This window comes from Heloderma suspectum, chromosome 13 (assembly GCF_057233095.1).
Source record: "Heloderma suspectum isolate Gila_16-S chromosome 13, 16-S_ref, whole genome shotgun sequence".
Taxonomy (NCBI): Eukaryota; Metazoa; Chordata; class Lepidosauria; order Squamata; family Helodermatidae; genus Heloderma; species Heloderma suspectum.
The window spans coordinates 32,062,703-32,082,791 of NC_139470.1; the positions used below are offsets into that span (position 1 = coordinate 32,062,703).

General features: G+C 47.3%; 2 protein-coding genes across 6 annotated transcripts in view; one reads left to right on the forward strand and one right to left on the reverse strand.

Annotated features, from left to right (window-relative positions):
• Positions 1-4,154, reverse strand: part of RSPH14 (radial spoke head 14 homolog) — a 140,114-nt gene extending 135,960 nt beyond the window's left edge. Inside the window, exons 1-3 of the mRNA XM_084819916.1 lie at positions 3,410-4,154; positions 2,572-2,674; positions 1,302-1,420 (exon numbers count right to left, since the gene is read on the reverse strand). Coding sequence (XP_084676042.1) covers positions 1,302-1,420; positions 2,572-2,674; positions 3,410-3,608 — 421 coding nt within the window. The 5' untranslated portion in view covers positions 3,609-4,154. The remainder of the gene's footprint in view (positions 1-1,301; positions 1,421-2,571; positions 2,675-3,409) is intronic.
• Positions 3,321-20,089, forward strand: part of RAB36 (RAB36, member RAS oncogene family) — a 40,214-nt gene continuing 23,445 nt past the window's right edge. For 3 of the 5 annotated variants that reach the window (XM_084819922.1, XM_084819920.1, XM_084819926.1), the window contains exon 1: positions 3,321-3,483. The gene's annotated coding sequence lies outside the window, so the exon portion shown is untranslated. Of the gene's footprint in view, positions 3,484-4,102; positions 4,341-20,089 lie in introns of those variants that run through there. The other 2 variants (XM_084819917.1, XM_084819923.1) reach the window with 1 other exon arrangement.

Consider the following 20,089-nt stretch of genomic DNA (forward strand, 5'->3'; position numbering starts at 1 on the left):
GTCTAAAGACCACAGCCCAAGCTAAGACTTGATTAGTCTAATGTGTTCAGTATGTTCAATCTTCTCAGCCGTTGATTGAACTAGCTCATAAGTAATGGTCTTTACTAACATACTATACCAGCTCAGCAAAAGCAAGAGAAATTAATTACATTCAGAATCACAGAATCATAGACTTGGAAGAGACCTCAGAGATCATTTAGTCCAACCTTCTGCTCAATGCAGGCTCTTGCACTGCAGGGTAGACCTATAACATCCCTGCAAATGGCCATCCAGCCTCTGCTTAAATACCTCCAGCAAAGGAGCCCACCACTTCCTGAGGCAATCTGTTCCATTGCTGAACACCTCTGTTAGGAAGTTTCTGTTTAGCCGAAATCAGCTTCCCTGCAATTTCTAGTCCTGATTCTAGTCCTGCTCTTGGGAGCAACAGAGAATGACTCTGCTCCATCTTCTGCATGACAGCCCATCAGATATCTGAAGACCGCTGTCATGTCTCCCTTTAACCTTCTCTTCTTCAGGCTAAACATACCCAGCTGCTTCAACCATTCCTCACAGGCCTTGGTTTCCAGACCCCTCACCATTTTTAAGGGAAAGAAACAGAAGTAAAAAATAGTTTCTAACCTGAGGTCCATTGTAGACTCCAAGACCTACTGCACCAGCAAATAGAAAAACACAGACTCACAGGGTATATTCTACACTATGGCCTTAGATCTGTGTAGATGTCTTGGCTTTTGCCAAAGAATCCTGGGAACTGCAGTTTAATGAGGATGCTGAGAACTGGATCTCTGTCCTCACACACCCCAGGGAGAGGGAATGACTCTTAAACGTGTTCAGGTCTGTAGTGCAAATCCAGCCTTTTGTGGAAGGAAGACAAAGTGACTTGGCCTACGAAGCTACCCAAAGGCAGGACCATCCCACGCTCCCTCCTTCCTTCACACAGAGGCTGATCCAACCAGTCCACATGAAGTGTGGGCCACAAGCACTGAAGCATTCCTGCAGCATAATTAGTGCCAGATGTCTCAAGCAAAAAAGCCAAGCCACAAGCTATAGGGGTGATGCAAAAACATCTGCGTCTCTAGGCCAGAGTGAAACATCTTCCTGGCTCCAAACATGACGATCACTCAGATGCTGAGAAGGCCCAAATGCCTGCTATGTTACGTGTATATCACAAAACATGACATCAGCACAAATATTAGGATCAAGTGGCCAGATATATACATTCAGACTATGATTCTGAAGAGTGCTAATAGCAAAGGAATGAAGTGTTCTGTGTTATAAATATTTTGAAATTTAATTCATCCTACCTGCAGGCAATTCTGACACTAGTTTCAGTGCACAATGCATGTTCCACCGACAGATGTCAACAGGATCATTCAAAAGCTGTGCCAGAGCTGGGATGACTTCGTGTTCTATAAAACTGGTCCTACATTTAGAAAGTGTATATGTGAGAAATTATTTACATAAGCACATTAAACCCATATTTCTGGAACCAGGAAAATTTGTTGCAGAATACAATAGCTTAACTCTGGCATCCTGAACGCGGTGTCTGTGGACATCTTCCTTGATGGCTGCCAGAATCCCTGACACTACTAATTTTGAAGACTTTAAAAAGGTTTTTTTTTTAACGGGAGACTGGCGTGCTGCAGAGTGACACATGGACTCCAGCACCATCTTTATTTCCAGAAATGCCTTTGGGTCCCATCTGGGCCCCATAGGCATTCTTCGAAAATAAAAATGGTGGGTGGCTGCAACCAAGTGCTTCATTGTGAAGCATGCCCAGCCACCCAGAAAAAAAGGTAAGCATGGGGGGGGGGGTTGTGTGAGTTTTGCCCGTTTTTCATTTTTATATTGACCTGGTTCATACAACATGATAATGGTGGTTATTTAAACCTTGGTTTATTTGTGACCACATGGGAGTGAGTGAGCAACCCAAAGTTTTAAATTTGTTGCTGGGTTAAAACTCTGGGTTGCTTCTCCCTCAACAACCCAGAATGCCAGATTCGTGGCAAAGAAGCCACAAACAGGGCATCCCTGGGTTGTTTACCAAAGCAGAAACAAGGCAGAAGTGGTGAGCTGTCGGGAGGCAGCAAGCTTGCTCACTCCCATATGGTCACAAATAACCCATGGTTTAAACAAGCCACCATTATCATGATGTGCAAATTGGGTCATTGTTATTTGGTATAGTGGTTTCTTTGTTTTAGTGTGGTGTGTGTTTTGCATGGTTTTTTGGGTGTGTGTGTGTGATGTGGGTGTTTTGTCTGTGTATGTGTTTCTTTGAGCATCATTAGCTTGGCTTCTGTGAAATTGATATTCTGTGGGGTTTGTTGGATAAATAAATGATTTAGCGTTTGTGGCTCTGAGCCTTGTAGTCAGTTCCTTATCTAAGATACTTATTTCTGAGCCTCATCAGTTTGCCTTCTGTGAAATGGGTATTTTGTGACTGGCCACATCTACCATAGCAGCCATTTTGTGAGAGCACCCACGACACTCTCAAAATTTCAAATGTGCCCACCAGCCAAAAAAGGTTTGGTACCCGTGGCTACACTTTACATTAAATTTTCAACAATTACCTACCTGCCAATGTTATGTGTTGCCATTATATACAGGACCTCTGTTGTTTTTCGCCGCACAGTGCTGTTTTCATCTAAAAGCAACTTTTTCAAATTATCTAGAACCCCTGAAAGACATAATTTTATATATTTCTTTGATTCACACCCTGCCCTTCAACAGCTTACAAGAAGTTACGATTCTGAGGATCAGCAGAACGGCCTCTGCTAAGAGCTCGGAGTACAGACAGGCGTGCCCGGGCGAGCGGCCCTTCCGGCGTCCTGTTCCTGCTGCGCGGGGCTTTACCGGTCAAAACCGGCCCTTTTCACCGAGCCTGGAAATTAACTGGAGTGCCGCTGGCGAAACACAGGCCTCGGAAACATCATCCTTCTGCATTCCTGAAGTCAATGGTCAACCCGGCAGCTGCGAGCCGTCGCCTTGCTTTGAAGGCCGAGCCGCAGAGGGCAGCGGAGGTGCCCCGTGGGCGCCGGAGCCCCCACCCCAACGGGCTGGCGCTCAAAGCCCCCGGGCCCCGCCCGCTCCGGCGTCGGCCACCTGCCCCACCCACGCTCCCCTCGCCGTGCCGCGCCGCGCCGCCCGAAGGGAAGGGAAGGGAAGGGAAGGGAAGCGAAGGGAGGGAACTCGCGCGCGGCCCGGCCCCGAGCGTGGAGCAGAGCGCCCGGGCGCGCCGCGCGCCGCCGAGAGGCGCGCTCCCCGGCATCCCGCGGGCTGGCGCCTGGGCCGCCTCCCCCGCGGACGCCGCCGCGCGCGCCCCCGCCCGTCTCCCGGCCGGCTGCCGCTGCGCCCTCGGGAGGCGGGGTCTCCCTGGCCGCGTGAAGCGCCCCATGAACGCGGCCCGCCTTACCGAGGCGGATGGCTTCGTAGGCGCGCTCCGGGTCGTGCACCAGGTCGCACAGCGCCATCAGCGCCCGCTGCCGGGTCAGCAGCTCGGGGTCCGCCAGCTCCTCGTTGAGCTTCGGGAGCGCCCTCCGGCCGAAGGCGACGGGGGCTCTGGTGGGGTCGATATGGGGGGGCAGCTGGGAGGAGATGCGCGGGTGCGCCATCGCGAGGCCGCCTCAGCGCCGGGGGCCCGTGCCGGGGGCCCGTGCCTGGCTCGCCTTGTGGAAGCTGCCGTTCAGAGAAGGGGGCTACGACGCCCTCCCCCGTAACAGCAATCGGGAGAAGCGGGGGGGGGGTGAAATGTAGCGAAAATTCCAAAGTTACGCAAAAAGTTTAGTCTAGAATAGAAATCGGGAGCAGCAGAAAAATGCTGTGCCCCGCCCGGAGAGAAAGGCCCGGCCGAAGCCGCGGGGGGCGCCGCAGGGCGCGAGAGCCGCGAGGAGGCCCGCCGCAGCGCGGTCGGCCGGGGCGCGCCCTCCGGTCGCTAGGCGACGGGGTCGCCCGCTTCTGCGAACGCGAAGCTGCGCCCGCGGGAAAGGCGCGGCCGCAGCGCCGCGGCCCCGCCGAGCGCAAACGGCGCAGTCCACGCCGGCGGCGGCGGCGCAGGAGCGCTGGTTGCGGCGGGCGAGCGGCCGAGCTCTGGAGGGCGCCCGCGGGCGGGGCCGTCCGCCGCGGCCTCCGGGCCGGGCCTGCCGCGGGAAGCGCGTGGCGGGCCGCCCCGGGCCCGGGCCCCCTCTCGGGAGCGTCGCCAGTCACGCACGCGCGCTTGGCTACCTGGAAACAGGCGTCAGCCGGTGGCGTTACTCCTTTCGCTGCGAAGAGGCGCAGACCTTTACCAGATCAACCGTGCGGTCCTGCGCGCGCCTGCCCTGAAGCCGGCCCGGATTTACTGCCAGGTAAGTGTATCTAGGAGGGTGAAAAATCCAGAACTCCATCCTGGGCTGAGGGTGTAAAAGGCCCACGATCTCCTGGAAAGCAGAAGGGTTGTTGTGTGTTTTTAAATGGCGGGGTGCTGAATTCTCCGTTTGGCAAGGTCTGGACCCCGGGTGGGGGCAAGCAGCTATTTTAGGGACTGGGTAAAATGGGAATCCATAAAATCAAAAAGGGATCCTCATGATTTCATGTGAGTTTTACTGAGCAAGCCCCCCAAACTACCATCATATCACAGAGCACACCTTCCTCCACGGACTAAACCAGAAAAATCATGGATCTGCCACTCATGACCGCGGCTACGGCACAAAAACAGGGATCTGAGGCATGGATCCTCATCATTTTTACAGGGAAAGGCCCCCCAGACACCTTCATATCACAGAACACATCCATGCCCGGGGAATGAGTGACAAATAGCATATTTTCGGGGCTTCATAACACCGTCATGTTACAAAACCATGGATAAGATGCACAGTTCAATATGGATCCTCTGAACTTTTACATGGGGTCCCCCCCACCCCCCATCAAAGCATGTAACTCAACTTTGTCCAAGTATGCACACGAAGGATCCCAGATCTGCTGCTTCCCCTCAAATGGTGTGAACCATTTATGCAAGGCATGGATTCTGATGGATCATCTGGATTTTACATGCAGTGTATTCAAAATCATAGTTTAATCACAAAGCAAATCCATGTCAATGGCATGGATCCTATATTTCTCAGATTCAGGATGGCAAGAAAAGAAAAAGGATTCAAGATGCAGTTCCTTATGGGTCCTTTGGATTTTTATATAGTGCCCGCACAAATGCATCATTACATCACAGATCACATCCATGGCCACAAAGCAAAGTTAAAATTATTGATCCTGTACTTCAAGGAGTCTCCAGCAAAGGAGATCGTTACCTTGTCATGGTGCTGGAACTTGAGCACCTCAATGACGTCATGAGCTAAACCGTGAAGGGACACCCAAGACGGGAAGGTCATGGCAGAGAGGTCAGACTAAATACGATCCCTGGGGAAAGTAATGGCAACCCACCCCAGTATTCTTGCTGTGGAAACTAAATGGATCAGTACAACCAGAGATATGTCGGTATACCATCGGAAGATGGGACTCCCAGGTCGGAAGATGGTCAAAATGCTACTGGGGAGGAACAGAGGATAAGTTCAACTAGCCCCAGATGTGATGACGCAGCTAGCTCAAAGCCGAAAGGATGGCTAGCGGCCGACGGTGCTGGTGGTGAACGACGAATCCGATGTTCTAAAGATCAACACACCATAGGAACCTGGAATGTAAGATCTATGAGCCAGGGCAAATTCGATGTGGTTATTGGGGAGATGTCAAGATTAAATATAGACATTTTGGGTGTCAGTGAACTGAAATGGACTGGAATGGGCCATTTCACATCAAATGACCACCAGATCTACTATGGACAAGAGGACCACAGAAGAAATGGAGTAGCCTTCATAATTAATAATAAAGTGGCTAAAGCAGTGCTTGGATACATCCAAAAACCGATAGAATGATCTCAGTTGGAATTCAGGGTAAGCCATTTAACATCACAGTGATCCAAATATACGCCCCAACTACAGATGCTGAAGAAGCAGAAGTAGATCAGTTCTATGAGGATCTGCAGCACCTACTGGATCACACGCCAAAAAGAGATGTTATTTTCATTACAGGAGACTAGAATGATAAGGTGGGTAGTCAAACGACACCTGGAATTACAGGCAAGCATGGTCTGGGGGAACAAAATGAAGCGGGACATAGGCTGATAGAATTTTGCCAAGACAACCCACTGTGCATAACTAACACTCCCTTCCAACAACCTAAAAGACAACTTTATACATGGACTTCACCAGATGGTCGACACCAAAATCAGATTGACTACATTCGTTGTAGCCAAAGGTGGCGGACATCTATACAGTCGGTAAAAACAAGACCTGGAGCTGACTGTAGTTCAGATCACGAACATCTTATTGCACAATTTAGAATCAGACTAAAGAGAATAGGGAAGACCCACAGATCAGTTAGATATGAGCTCACTAATATTCCTAATGAATACGCAGTGGAGATGAAGAATAGATTTAAGGGACTACGTTTAGTAGATAGGGTCCCAGAAGAACTATGGACAGAAGTTTGCAACGTTGTTCAGGAGGCAGCGACAAAAAACGTCCCAAAGAAAAAGAAAAGCAAGACGGCAAGATGGCTGTCTGCTGAGACACTGGAAGTAGCCCAAGAAAGAAGGAAAGCAAAAGGCAACAATTAAATGCAAAATTAAATCCAATTAAATGCAAAATTCCAGAGGTTAGCCAGAAGAGATAAGGAATTATTTTTAAACAAGCAATGCGTGAAAGGGGAAGAAGATAATAGAATAGGAAGGACAAGAGACCTCTTCCAGAAAATCAGAAACATCGGAGGTAAATTCCAGGCAAAAATGGGTGTGATCAAAAACAAGATGGCAAGGACCTAACAGAAGCAGAAGAGATCAAGAAAAGGTGGCAAGAATATATGGAAGATCTGTATAGGAAGGATAATAATATCGGGGATAGATTTGACGATGTGGTCAATGAGTTAGAGCCAGACATCCTGAAGAGTGAGGCTGAATGGGCCTTAGAAGCATTGCTAATAACAAGGCATCAGGAGACGGCGGTATCCTAGCTGAACTGTTTAAAATCTTGCAAGATGATGCTGTCAAGGTGATACATGCCATATGCCAGCAAATTTGGAAAACACAAGAATGGCCAGATTGGAAAAAATCAACTTATATCCCCATACCAAAAAAGGGAAACACTAAAGAATGTTCAAACTGTCAAACAGTGGCACTTATTTCACATGCCAGTATGGTAATGCTCAAGATCGTGCAAGGTAGACTCCAGCAATTCATGGAACGAGAATTGCCAGATGTACAAGCTGGGTTTAGAAAAGGCAGAGGAACTAGAGACCAAATTGCCAATATCCGCTGGATAATGGAGAAAGCCAGGGAGTTTCAGAAAAACATCTATTTCTGTTTTATTGACTATTCTAAAGCCTTTGACTGTGTGGATCATCACAAATTGTGGCAAGTTCTGGGTGGTATGGGGATACCAAATCATCTTGTCTGCCTCCTGAGGAATCTGTATAACGACCAAGTAGCAACAGTAAGAACAGACCACGGAACAACGGACTGGTTTAAGATTGGGAAAGGAGTACGGCAGGGTTGTATACTCTCACCCTACCTATTCAACCTGTACGCAGAACACATCATGCGACGTGCTGGGCTTGATGAATCCAAGGCTGGAGTTAAAATCGTCGGAAGAAACATTAACAATCTCAGATATGCAGATGATACCACTTTGATGGCTGAAAGCGAGGAGGAGCTGAGGAACCTTATGACGAAGGTGAAAGAAGAAAGTGCAAAAGCTGGGTTGCAGTTAAACCTCAAAAAAACCAAGATTATGGCAACCAGCTTGATTGATCACTGGGAAACAGAGGGAGAAAACGTGGAGGCAGTGACAGACTTTGTCTTTCTAGGTGCAAAAATTACTGCAGACGCTGACTGCAGCCAAGAAATCAGAAGATGTTCACTTCTTGGGAGGAGAGCAGTGACAAATCTTGATAAAATAGTTAAGAGCAGAGACATCACACTGACAACCAAGGTCCGCATAGTTCAAGCAATGGTATTCCCTGTATACCTATGGCTGTGAGAGCTGGACCATAAGGAAGGCTGAGCGAAGGAAGACAGATGTGTTTGAACTGTGGTGCTGGAGGAAAATTCTGAGAGTGCCTTGGACTGCAAGAAGATCAAACCAGTCCATCCTCCAGGAAATAAAGCCAGACTGCTCACTTGAGGGAATGATATTAAAGGCAAAACTGAAGTACTTTGGCCACATCATGAGAAGACAGGATACCCTGGAGAAGATGCTGATGCTAGGGAAAGCGGAAGGCAAAAGGAAGAGGGGCCGACCAAGGGCAAGGTGGATGGATGATACTCTGTAGGTGATGGACTCGACCTTGGGGGAGCTGGGGATGGCGACGGCCGACAGGAAGCTCTGGCGTGGGCTGGTCCATGAAGTCATGAAGAGTCGGAAGTGACCGAGCGAATAAACAACAACTTCAAGGAGTAAGCGTGACATAAAAACAAATGAATCCGTAATAATCACACTCCCAGGCTTCACAGAACCACCATGGCATAAAAACATGGATTTGGGGGCATGGATCCTATGGATTTTTCTAATAGAAGGTGCCACCAAAATAACCAGCAAATCACAGATCATTCATGGACTGCATTATGAAAATCATGGATCCACGGATTTGTGGTGCTGTCATGCCGCAAAACATGGATCTGAGGCATGGATACTCATGATTCCCCTGGATTTTTATGGGGATGCCTCCGAAATCACCATCAAATCACAGATCGTGTCTGTGTCCAGGGAGTGAACCATAGAACGCACTGATCCAGAACTTCATGTTCTATGAAGTAGAACTTCAGCTATGGTGAAAATTTGGGTCTGAGTTTCAGATCCTCATGGATGTTCCAGATTTTTACCTGGGAATCTTGAATTGGGCGTGGAATGCTCAGTTCCAGCCAGTCCCCTAGCTGCCATATTTTGTACTAACTGAAGTTTCCAGATTGGATTCAAGAGCTACATACAACGCATTGCACCAATCTAACAGGATTACCAGGGCATGGATCATTGAAGCAAGGATGTCACTATACAGGCAGCGGTGTCGCTGCTGTATCAGCCCAAAGGGGTAGAAGGCACTTGAGCCTCAGAAGACACTTGTTCCTCTAGTGACAAAGTTGGGTCTAGAAGCAAGCTATGGATGTGATCCCACTATTTGGGAACTGCAAATCCTTCCCAGACAGTTAGCACACCATACACCTGGAGAGTCAAGCCACCTACCAGCAGTACCTCTGTCTTTTCCGGCCCGAGCTTCAGTTTTTTGGCCCTCCTTATGTCCATTAGCGTGGCCAGGCACTGATTAAGCACATCCACTTCCCCACCGGGATCAGAGGAGAAAGAGAGATGGAGCTATGTGCCATCAGCATACCGATGCTGCTGCACTCTTAAGTCTCCTAATGACCTCACTCAGCAGTTTCAGTGTGGATGTTAAGTAGCATTAGGGACAAGATGGAACCTTGTTGGGCCCCAAAGCATGCTGTGGAGTTTAGCACACACACCCCAGCACCACCTTCTGTAAATGGCCATCCAAGTATGAATGCAACGATTGCAAAGCTGTACCATCATCATAATCATGGCGATCACTCATGACCGAGTAAGATTGTCTTCCAAAGATAGAGTCTATATAGATAACTCTTTAAAAGGATTAGACAGATCTTCTATGAGATAGGTCAATCAACACATTAATCTCTAGCAGTGGGTCTACAGGTGGCTGTAAAGGCCGATTCTGGATCTACACAGCCTCCCACAGTGAGGACATAGGTTTCCAGGTGGAAGGCGGTCACGGTGAGGGTTTGCTTGATGTGCCTTCCGCTGAGCTCGTTTCTCCCTTTCGCTCTGTACTCGTGCTTCTTCAAAGTCTATAGCGCTTTTAATATAGGCTGACCTCCAGTTGGAATGCTCAAGCTTCCCAGTTCTCAATGCTTATGTTACATTTTTTTAGATTAGCTTTAAGAACATCTTTAAATCTCTTTTGCTGTCCATCAATATTCTGTTTTCCATTCGTAAGTTGGGGAATGGAGTAACTGCTTTGGAAGATGATAATCAGGCATTCGAAAAGGAAAGGAAAGGTTCCTCCTGTGCAAGCACCGAGTCATTACTGACCCCTAGAGGGACGCTGCTTTCGCTGGCGTTTTCATGGCAGACTATAACAGGGTGGTTTGCCATTGCCTTTCCCAGTCATGACTACCTTTCCCCCAGCAAGCTGGGTACTCATTTTACCCACATCGGAAGGATGGAAGGCTGAGTCGACCTGAGCCGGCTACCTGGCTTCCACTGGGATCGAACTCAGGTCATGGGGAGAGTTTTGGTTGCAATACTGCCACTTACCACTCTGCGCCACACGAGGCTCCCAGGCATTCGAACAACATGGCTAATCCAGCGAAGTTGATGTTGGTGAATCATTGTTTCAACGCTCGTGATCTTTGCTTCTTCCAGTACGCTGATATTAGTCCGTCTGTCTTCCCAAGTAATTTGCAGAATTTTTCAGAGGCAGCGTTGGTGGAATTTTTCGAGAAGTTGGGAGTGGCGTTTATAGATGGTCCATGTTTCACAGGCATACAGTAAGGTCTGTAGTACAATGGCTTTGTAAACAAGCATTTTGGTCTCCCTGCGAATGTCCTGATCTTCAAACACTCTACGCTTCATTCAGGAGAATGCTACTGTTGCAGAGCTCAGGCGATACTGAATTTCAGCGTTGATGTTGGCTTTTGTGGAGAGATGGCTGCCAAGATAAGAAAAGTGATCGACATTTTCCAGCATCACACCGTTAAGCTGGATTGATGGCACTACAGAGGGATTGGTTTGTGCTTTCTGGTAAAGTACTTTGGTTTTTTTGATGTTAAGCGAGAGGCCGAGCTTTTCATATGCTTCTGCGAAGATGTTTAGGATAGTTTGGAGATTTTCTTCTGAATGTGCACGGATTATGTTATCATCAGCATATTGAAGTTCTATGACAGAGGATGTAATTACCTTACTTTTTGCTTTCAGCCTACTGAGATTAAAAAGTTTTCCATCTGTTCGATATATGGTTTCTACACCAGTGGGAAGTTTCCCTTCAACAAGGTGTAGAATCATAGCAATGAAGATAGCGAATAAGGTTGGAGCAATGACACATCCCTGTTTAATGCCTGATCCCACTTTGAATGGATCACTTTGAGAGCCATTGTTATCCAAGATTGTTGCCGTCATGGAGGAGCTGTAAGATGTTCACAAATTTATTAGGGCATCCGGTTTTCAGAAGGATGGTCCAGAGAGCAGTATGATTTACAGTGTCGAAGACCTTAGTCAGATCAATAAACGCCATGTACAGGGGTTGGTTTTGCTCCCTGCATTTTTCTTGGAGCTGTCATGCGGTGAAGATCATATCCACTGTTCCCCTGGAGGGGCAGAAGCCATTTTGGGATTCAGGGAGGATGTCTTCTGAGATAGGTAGAAGGTGGTTTGTGAGGATCCTTGCTAGGATTTTGCCTGCCGTAGCTAGAAGGGAGATGCCTCGATAGTTTCCACAATCTGTTTTATCACCCTTTTTAAAGAGAGTGATAATTATGGCATCCCTGAAGTCTGCTCAGATCTCCTCCCTCACCTAGATTTTTTTGATGAGCTTGTGAAGCTGTTGTGTAGCTTCAGGCCCACCTTTAAAGACTTCAACAGGGGTCCCATCAGGTCCTCTAGCTTTATTATTTTTCATTTGGTTAATGGCTTTACTGACTTCCTCCAAACTAGGGAATACTGCAAGCTCATCTCTGGTTTGTTTTTGTGGGATTTGCGAGAAAACCTCTTCAGCCACAATAGAGTTACGGTTAAGGAGGTTGTAGTAATGTTCTTTCCAACGCAGTGCAATAGACTCTTTGTCCTTTAGAAGTTCGGCACCATCTGTTGAGTGTAAGGGGTTTGTACCATGGTTTGTTGGTCTGTAGATGGCCTTTGTGGCATTAAAAAAGCCCCGTGTGTCATGGGCATCTGCAAAATGCTGGATTTCTTGAGCTTTCTTTATCCTTCAGGTGTTTTTAAGTTCTCTAGTTCTTCTTTGGACCTCAGCCTTTGCACTGGCATAGATTTTTTTCTTAGCGGCACAGTTGATGTCTTTTTGCCATATTTGGAAAGCTTTCCTTTTCTTATCAATAATATGTTCAATCTTCCTATCATTCTTATCAAACCTGATGTTTCTTAGTTTGGTATCCGATAGTTTGTTCACAGGCAGCGATAATGGAAGTCTTCAGTTTATTCCAGCGTTCCTCGACATTTTCAGGGGTTTCCATAGGTAGATGTTCCTTGAGAGTTGTTTGAAAGCAGGCTCGCTTAATAGGGTTTTCAAGGGCTTGGGTGTTCATTTTACGCCTTGGTTTTCTTCCTTGGAGCGAATGCTGAGGGACAATCTTAACGGCCATAGTGGAACGAATTAATCGATGGTCTGTCCAGCAGTCGTTGGCACCCGTCATGGCTCTAGTGAGGAGTACATCGCAGCGATCTCTGGCACGGACAATTACATAATCTAGAAGATGCCAGTGCTTTGACCGGGGGTGCTTCCATGATGTTTTAAATTTATTTTTCTGATGAAAAAGTGTGTTGGTAATGACAAGATTATGTTCTGCACATTTAGTCAGAAGTAGAATTCCATTCTGGTTGCTATTGCCGACTCCTTCTTTCCCAATGGTCCCTGGCCACAAATCAAAATGATGCCCAACTCTTGCATTGAAATCGCCCAGGAGGATGATTTTATCCTCCTTAGGTATCTCTGATAAGATGGTGTCCAGTTGGGAGTAAAATTTTTCTTTGATGTCTTCATCAGCATCTAATGTTGGTGCATAGGCACTTAGAATAGTTGCTTTCTGTTTTTTTGGCGAGTTTTATTCGGAGGGTTGAGAGTCGTTCATTAATGCCAATAGGAACTTCTGACAAGAGCTTCATAAGATCATTTTTAATAGCAACGCCTACTCCATGTATTCGTCGTTCTTGTTCAGGCAGTCCTTTCCAGAAGAAGGTGTAACCTCCTTTTTCTTCCTTCAGTTGTCCCTCTCCTGCTCTTCGAGTTTCTTGGAGTGCTGCTATGTCAGCGTTAAAATGTCTCGGCTCCCTTGCAATGATGGCAGTCCTGCATTCAGGGCGTTCACTATCTGTGTTGTCCAGCAGTGTCCGTATATTCCATGTTCCAAACTTCACCTGGTCCAAAATAGGGCAGCAAGATTGTTAACAGGGACTGGCCTGCGAGCTCATATTACGCCAGTACTTTTCCAGCTGCACTGGCTGCCAGTCCATTTCCGGGCCCGATTCAAAGTGCTGGTGTTAACATTTAAAGCCCCTAACGGCTTGGGGCCAGGTTACCTGAAGGATCGCCTCCTCCCATATGTGCCTGCCCGGACCTTAAGATCATCATCAGCGGCCCTTCTCCGTGAGCCCCTGCCAAAGGAAGTGAGGTGGGTGGCTACTAGGAGGAGGGCTTTTTCTGCTGTGGCACCCCGGCTCTGGAATGAGCTCCCTAGTGAGGTTCACCTGGCGCCTACATTGTACTCCTTTCGGCGCCAGGTGAAGACCTTTTTATTTTCCCAGGCATTTTAGCTTTCTAAATTTTTATCTTTGCTGTTTTAAATCTGTATTTTAAACTCCTGCACTTCTGCTAGATTTTATTGTGGTTGTATTGTTATATTGTGGTTTTAATGTTCTATATATTTTAAATTGTTTTATTGTGCGTTTGGTTTTAATTTTTGTGAACCGCCCAGAGAGCTTTGGCTATTGGGCGGTATAGAAAATAAATAAATAAAGTTGTCTTTTGCGACCGCTAAATGGTGACCCCACTGGACGCGGTAATCCAGTCAGGGAGAAGATGAGGCAGACTATGTTTAGGTCACCTTTTCTAGCCCCCTCCCCATACGGGGTGAGCAGAGTGGATCCTGAATAGGACTGCTCAGTCGTAGATACAGCTGCCGAACTACTCAACTGCCTCGATCCTTGAGGCAGGACGAGTGAATCTGTATCCACCGCCCATGTGCCAGTCCATGACTAGGGGCTTCTGGATTTCACAGTCCTGCCCCCGTTGCCATTCGCTGATCGCCATGGGACTTTTGGTTGGTTGGGTTTAGATTGGAAGATGCCTGTGTGTGAATTTGTTTTATGTGTGGAGATCAGTGCACAATGATCAACACAGAGTCTTCACAGAAAAGGCTGTAATCCAGTGGCATGAATATCATGACATTTGGTGGTCCTTTATCTGCTGCAGCCTTCATCCGCCTTCCTAGCCATTGTAACATACACCTTGTTATCTTCCGCCTGTTTTGCCGTTGAGGACTTTCTTGGATCGTTCTTTGTCTGGTTCCTCCCCCTTGACCTTGCTGCCATGGGTGACCCCTGCTGGGTGTACATAACTCTCGACGGCTTCGCTCACAGGGTTCACTGGAACATACAGGCCCACTCACCACAGCAAGGTGACGATCCAGCGAGTAGGAAAGCTCTGCCACCCACATGCAACTCAGACAGCCTGTCCTGAAGGATGCCATGGCTGATTGTATCACAAGCCACTGCGAGATCCAGGAGAATCAGCTGGGTTGCACCTCCCTTGTGTCTCTCTCAGCAAAGCTCAGGGTGACCACTGCATTTTCTGTGCTGAAACCAGCCCTAAGCCATGATTGAAGGTGTATCTAGAAAATCAATTTCATCCACAAGTGATGGGATTTGATTTGTTACCACCCTCTCAAGCACCTTGCCGAGGAAAGGGATGTTAGCTACTGGCCTATAATTATTCAGATCTGCTGGATCCAAGGATGTTTATTTCGGAAGTGGTCTCACCACTCCGACCACTAGGGAAGAACTGATACGAACCTCTCAAAACGAGCCAGTTACCCCCTCCCTTCTGGATGTCACAAGCCACGAAGGGCAAGGGGTTTTGGGCTGACTTAAACAAGCACTTTGTCCACATCCTTGGGGCAGATGTACGCTCTGATATGATGGTGGCTTGAGGGATTAGCTCTGTAAAAATTACATGAAATCAAGAGGATCCCTGCCAAGGATCCCTGTTTTGCACCGTGGCTTTGCCCACAAGTGGCTGATCCATGATTTTTCTGGTTCAGTTCGTGGAGGCAAATGTGCTCTGTAATTTGATTTTGGTTTGGTGGATTTGCTTTGTGAAAAATCCTATGAAATCAAGAGGATCCCTGCCTCGGATCCATGTTTTTGTGCCATGACTGCACCCACGAGTGGCCAATCCATGTTTTTTCTAGTTCAATCCATGGAGGCAGATGTGCTCTGTGATATGATGGTGATTTGGAGGATTTGTTCTGTAAAAATCATATGAAATCAGGAGGATCGCTGCCAAGGATTTCTGTTTTGCATTGTGGCTATGCCCACAAGTGGCGGATCTGTGATTTTTCTGTTTCAGTCTGTGGAAGCAGATGTGCACTGTGATATGATGGTGTTTTGGGGTACCTTTCTTGTTAAAATCATGAGGATCCCTGAGGATCCCTGCCTCGGATCCCTACTTTTGTGCTGCGGCTGCGGCCCCAAGTGGCGGATCTGTGATTTTTCTGGTTCAGTCTGTGGGGGCAGATGTGCTCTGTGATATGATGGTAGTTTGGGGGATTTGCTGTGTGAAGATCATATGAAAACAAGAGGATCCCTGCCAAGGATCCCTGTTTTTGTGCTGTGGCTGCACCCATGCATGGCTGATGCGTGGTTTTTCTGGTTCAGTCTGTGGGGGCAGATGTGCTCTGTGATATGATGGTGGTTTGGGGGGTCTCCCTTTTAAAAATCATATGACATCACGAGGATCCCTTTCTGATTTCATGAATCCTTGTTTTACTTTCTTCCGCTATTTTATTTTGCCCTTTCCTTTGTAGCCACAGCTCATATGTAAATCATTTACATGCAAAGCGTTGTTATATGCTTGCAGTGGGATAAAGTGCCAGCCAACCTCTGAAAGTGCTTTTCCTCTCTTGAAAGGGAGATATGCTTCAGCATAGCTTCTTCCTCACCCAGGTTATATAATATTGTGGTCTGTGGTGCTCAGGGGTGGAACAGGTTCCCTGCTGTGCCATAAAGGGATGGCTGCAAACACAAATCTGCATCTGAGTTACTTACTGCAGGTCACAGGCCCTAACACCAAATCCCCCAAATGAGCAGCAGAGCAGCACAAATCCAGTCAGACGCCAGCAATCAATCTGCATTGTCACTGAGGTTGATGGCTTTGAGATATTTTGTAGATATGGTAAGCAATCCATGCATTGTTTTAATAAATGAATAAACAATGCCCAGTTTGTTTGCTACTTATGGTGTTGCGAGTATTTGGTTTTAATGTCTCCATAGATTTTATATAAATGTTTTTGTATTTATAGGATGTATTTTAATGTATGTTGTTGTTCAGTCGTTAAGCTGTGTCCAACTCTTCGTGACCCCATGGACCATAGCACGCCAGGCCTTCCTGTCCTGCGCTCTCTCCCGGAGCGTGCTTAAGTTCATATTCATTGCATCGGTGATGCTATCTAGCCATCTCATCCTCTGCCGTCCCCTTCTCCTTTTGCCTTCAATCTTTCCCAGCATCAGGGACTTTTCCAGGGAGTTTTCTCTTTGCATCAGATGGCCAAAATATTTGAGCTTCAGTATCTGTCCTTCCAATGGGCGCTCAGGGTTGATTTCCTCTAGGATTGACTGATTGGACCTCTTTGTAGTCCAGGGGACTAGTAAGAGTCTTCTCCAGCGCCACAGCTCGGCGCTCAGCCTTCCTTATAGTCCAGCTCTCACAGCCATACATTACTACTGGGAAAACCATAGCTTTGATTATACAAACCTTTGTTGGCAAGGTGATGTCTCTCCTTATTATGCTGTCTAGGTTTGCCATAGCTTTCCTCCCAAGGAGCAAGCATCTTTTAATTTCATGGCTACAGTCACCATCTGCAGTGATCTTGGAGCCCAAGAAAATAAAATCTGTCACTGCTTCCATTTCTTCCCCTTCTATATGCCAGGAAGTGATGGGGCCAGATGCCACGATCTTAGTTTTTTTAATGTTGAGTTTCAAAGCAGCTTTTGCACTCTCCACTTTCACTCTCAACAAGAGGCTCTTTAGATCCTCTTCGCTTTCTGCCATTAGGTTGGTATCGTCTCTGTATCTGAGGTTGTTGATAATTCTCCCGGCAATCTTAATTCCTACCTGTGATTCATCCAACCCGGCGTTTCTCATGATGTACTCTGCGTGTAAGTTAAATAAGCAGGGCGACAATATGCAGCCTTGTCGTACTCCTTTCCCAATTTTGAACCAATCGCTTGTTCCATGTCTGGTTCTTACTGTTGCTTCTTGACCCTCGTACAGGTTTCTCAGGAGACAGGTAAGGTGGTCTGGTACTCCCATCTCTTTAAGGATTTGCCAGGGTTTGTTGTGATCCACACAATCAAAGGGTTTAGCATAGTCAATGAAGCAGAAGTAGACGTTTTTCTGGAATTCTCTTGCTTTCTCCATGATCCAGCGAATGTTGGCGATTTGACCTCTAGTTCCTCTGCCTCTTCAAAACCCAGCTTGTACTTCCGGTAGTTCTCGGTTCACATGCTGCTGAAGCCTAGCTTGTAGGACTTTGAGCATAACCTTGCTGGCATGTGAAATGAGCGCAATTGTACGGTAGTTTGAACACCCTTTGGCATTGCCCTTCTTTGGAATTGGAATGTAAACTCACCTTTTCCAGTCTTGTGGCCACTGTTGAGTGTTCCAAATTTGTTGGCATATTGAGTGCAGCACTTGTAACAGTATCATCTGTTAGGATTTTAAATAGCTCAGCTGGAATACTGTCATCTCCGCTAGCTTTGTTGTTACTAATGCTTCCTAAGGCCCACTTGACTTCACTCTCTAGGATGTCTGGCTCAAGTTCAGTGACCGCACTATCATGGCTAACAGGGACATTCAGATCTTTCCTGTATAGTTCTTCTGTGTATTCTTTCCACCTGTTCTTAATCTCATCTGCTTCTGTTAGGTCCCTGCCTTCTTTGTCCTTTATCATGCCCGTCTTTCCACAAAACATTCCCTTGAGATCTCCGATTTTCTTGAAAAGATCTCTAGTCTTTCCCATTCTATTGTTTCCCTCGATTTCTTTGCCTTGTTCATTTAAGAAGGCCTTCTTGTCTCTCCTTGCTATTCTCTGGAACTCTGCATTCAGTTGGATATATCTTCCCCTTTCTCCCTTGCTTTTCACTTCCCTTCTTTCCTCAGCTACTTGTAAAGCCTCATCAGACAGCCACTTTGCTTTCTTGCATTTCTTTTTCTTTGGGATGGATTGGGTTGCTGCCTCCTGAACAACGTTATGGAGCTCCGTCCATAGTTCCTCAAGCAGTCTGTCTATCAGGTCTAATCCCTTAAATCTATTCTGTACCTCCACTGTATATTCATAAGGGATATGATTGAGGTCATATCTGAATGGTGTAGTGGTTTTCCCTACGTTCTCCAATTTAAGCCGAAATTTTGCAATAAGATTAGGGCACAGTCCTATGGGATTGCCCCCTGCTAGACAGAAGCCTCTGGTGGGAGGAGCAACAGAGACGATTTTCGCCTCTCCATCCTCCTTTTGACATTGTCCCTCTAGATGGGCCTCTGAGCCCGTCTAGAAAACCAGGGGCACGGCTGGATAGGCCAGAGGACAGAGGAGGCCCTGGCCTTTCCCTTCCCTGCCCACCAGAGCACCTCATTTTTTTTACTTCTATGAGGTCATCCAAGGTTGTTTTGCAGCCTCAGAATGCAGGCGCGGTTTCTTTCTGCAGTGGCTGCCAAGAGGCAGGGGAAGAGATCAGATCTCAGAGTCCCCCTCCTGAAGTCATAGGAGTGTCTACAGGTTTGTGACCCAAAACATCCTATCTCCCTAAGCTGCTGTCCAGGGACCATAGGGTTGCTCCATTGATGTATTTTAATCTCACTGTAAGCAACTTAGGGTGCAACCCTGTGAGGTTGCTGCCTGCGAGACAGACAGAAGCCTCCAGTCTCGGAGGCTTCTGGACTGCTGCCTGTAGGGCAGGAGGAGCGACAGAGGCGATTTTTGCCTCTCTGTCCCCCTTTTGATTTCCCCCCTACTGGACAGGGGTCTGAGCCAGTCTAGTGGAGTTGTGCTGATGGGGGCGGGGCTGGATACAGCAGATCCTGGTCTCTCCTCCCTGCCCTTCCCACCAGAATGCCCCCTTTCCCTGAATTCACATTTGCGACCTCGGGAGACAGCTGCCACAGTTCTTTCCACGGTGGCTGTGCAGGGGAGGGGATGGGGGATGGACTGCAACACAGAATCTCCCTCCCAAGGTCGTAGCAGCATCTATGGCTTGGGAGGGGGACTTCCAAAAATTGTATGGTCCCTGCAACATTCTACCTGGGCCATAGGATTGTGCCCTTAGAGATATTTTGTAAATATCCTAAGCGATATGTACATCTTAAATAAAATACCCTCTAGCTCTTGAAAATTAAACATTTCTCCTCATTCCAAAAGGGGTACAGATTTTGTCAAGTAGATTGTGGGGAATTATTTTAAGTGTCAGTAAAGTACATAAACCATAGATCTGAAACATTATTTCACCCCTTAAGTCTAGAAGTCCCCATTTGAATGTCTAATGTTGTTGTTCAGTCGTTCAGTCGTGTCCGACTCTTCGTGACCCCATGGACCATAGCACGCCAGGCCTTCCTGTCCTGCGCTCTCTCCCAGAGTGCGCTCAAGTTCATATTCATTGCATCCGTGATGCTATCTGGCCATCTCATCCTCCGTCGTCCCCTTCTCCTTTTGCCTTCAGTCTTTCCCAGCATCAGGGTCTTTTCCAGAGAGTTTTCTCTTCGCATTAGGTGGCCAAAATATTTGAGCTTCAGCTTCAGTATCTGTCCTTCCAATGAGCAGTCAGGGTTGATTTCCTTTAGGATGGACTGATTTGACCTCCTTGCAGTCCAGGGGACTCGTAAGAGTCTTCTCCAGCACCACAGGTCGAAAGCATCAATTCTTCGGCGCTCAGCCTTCCTTATAGTCCAGCTCTCACAGCCATACATTACTACTGGGAAAACCATAGCTTTGATTAGACGGACCTTTGTCGGCAAGGTAATGTCTCTGCTTCTTACTATG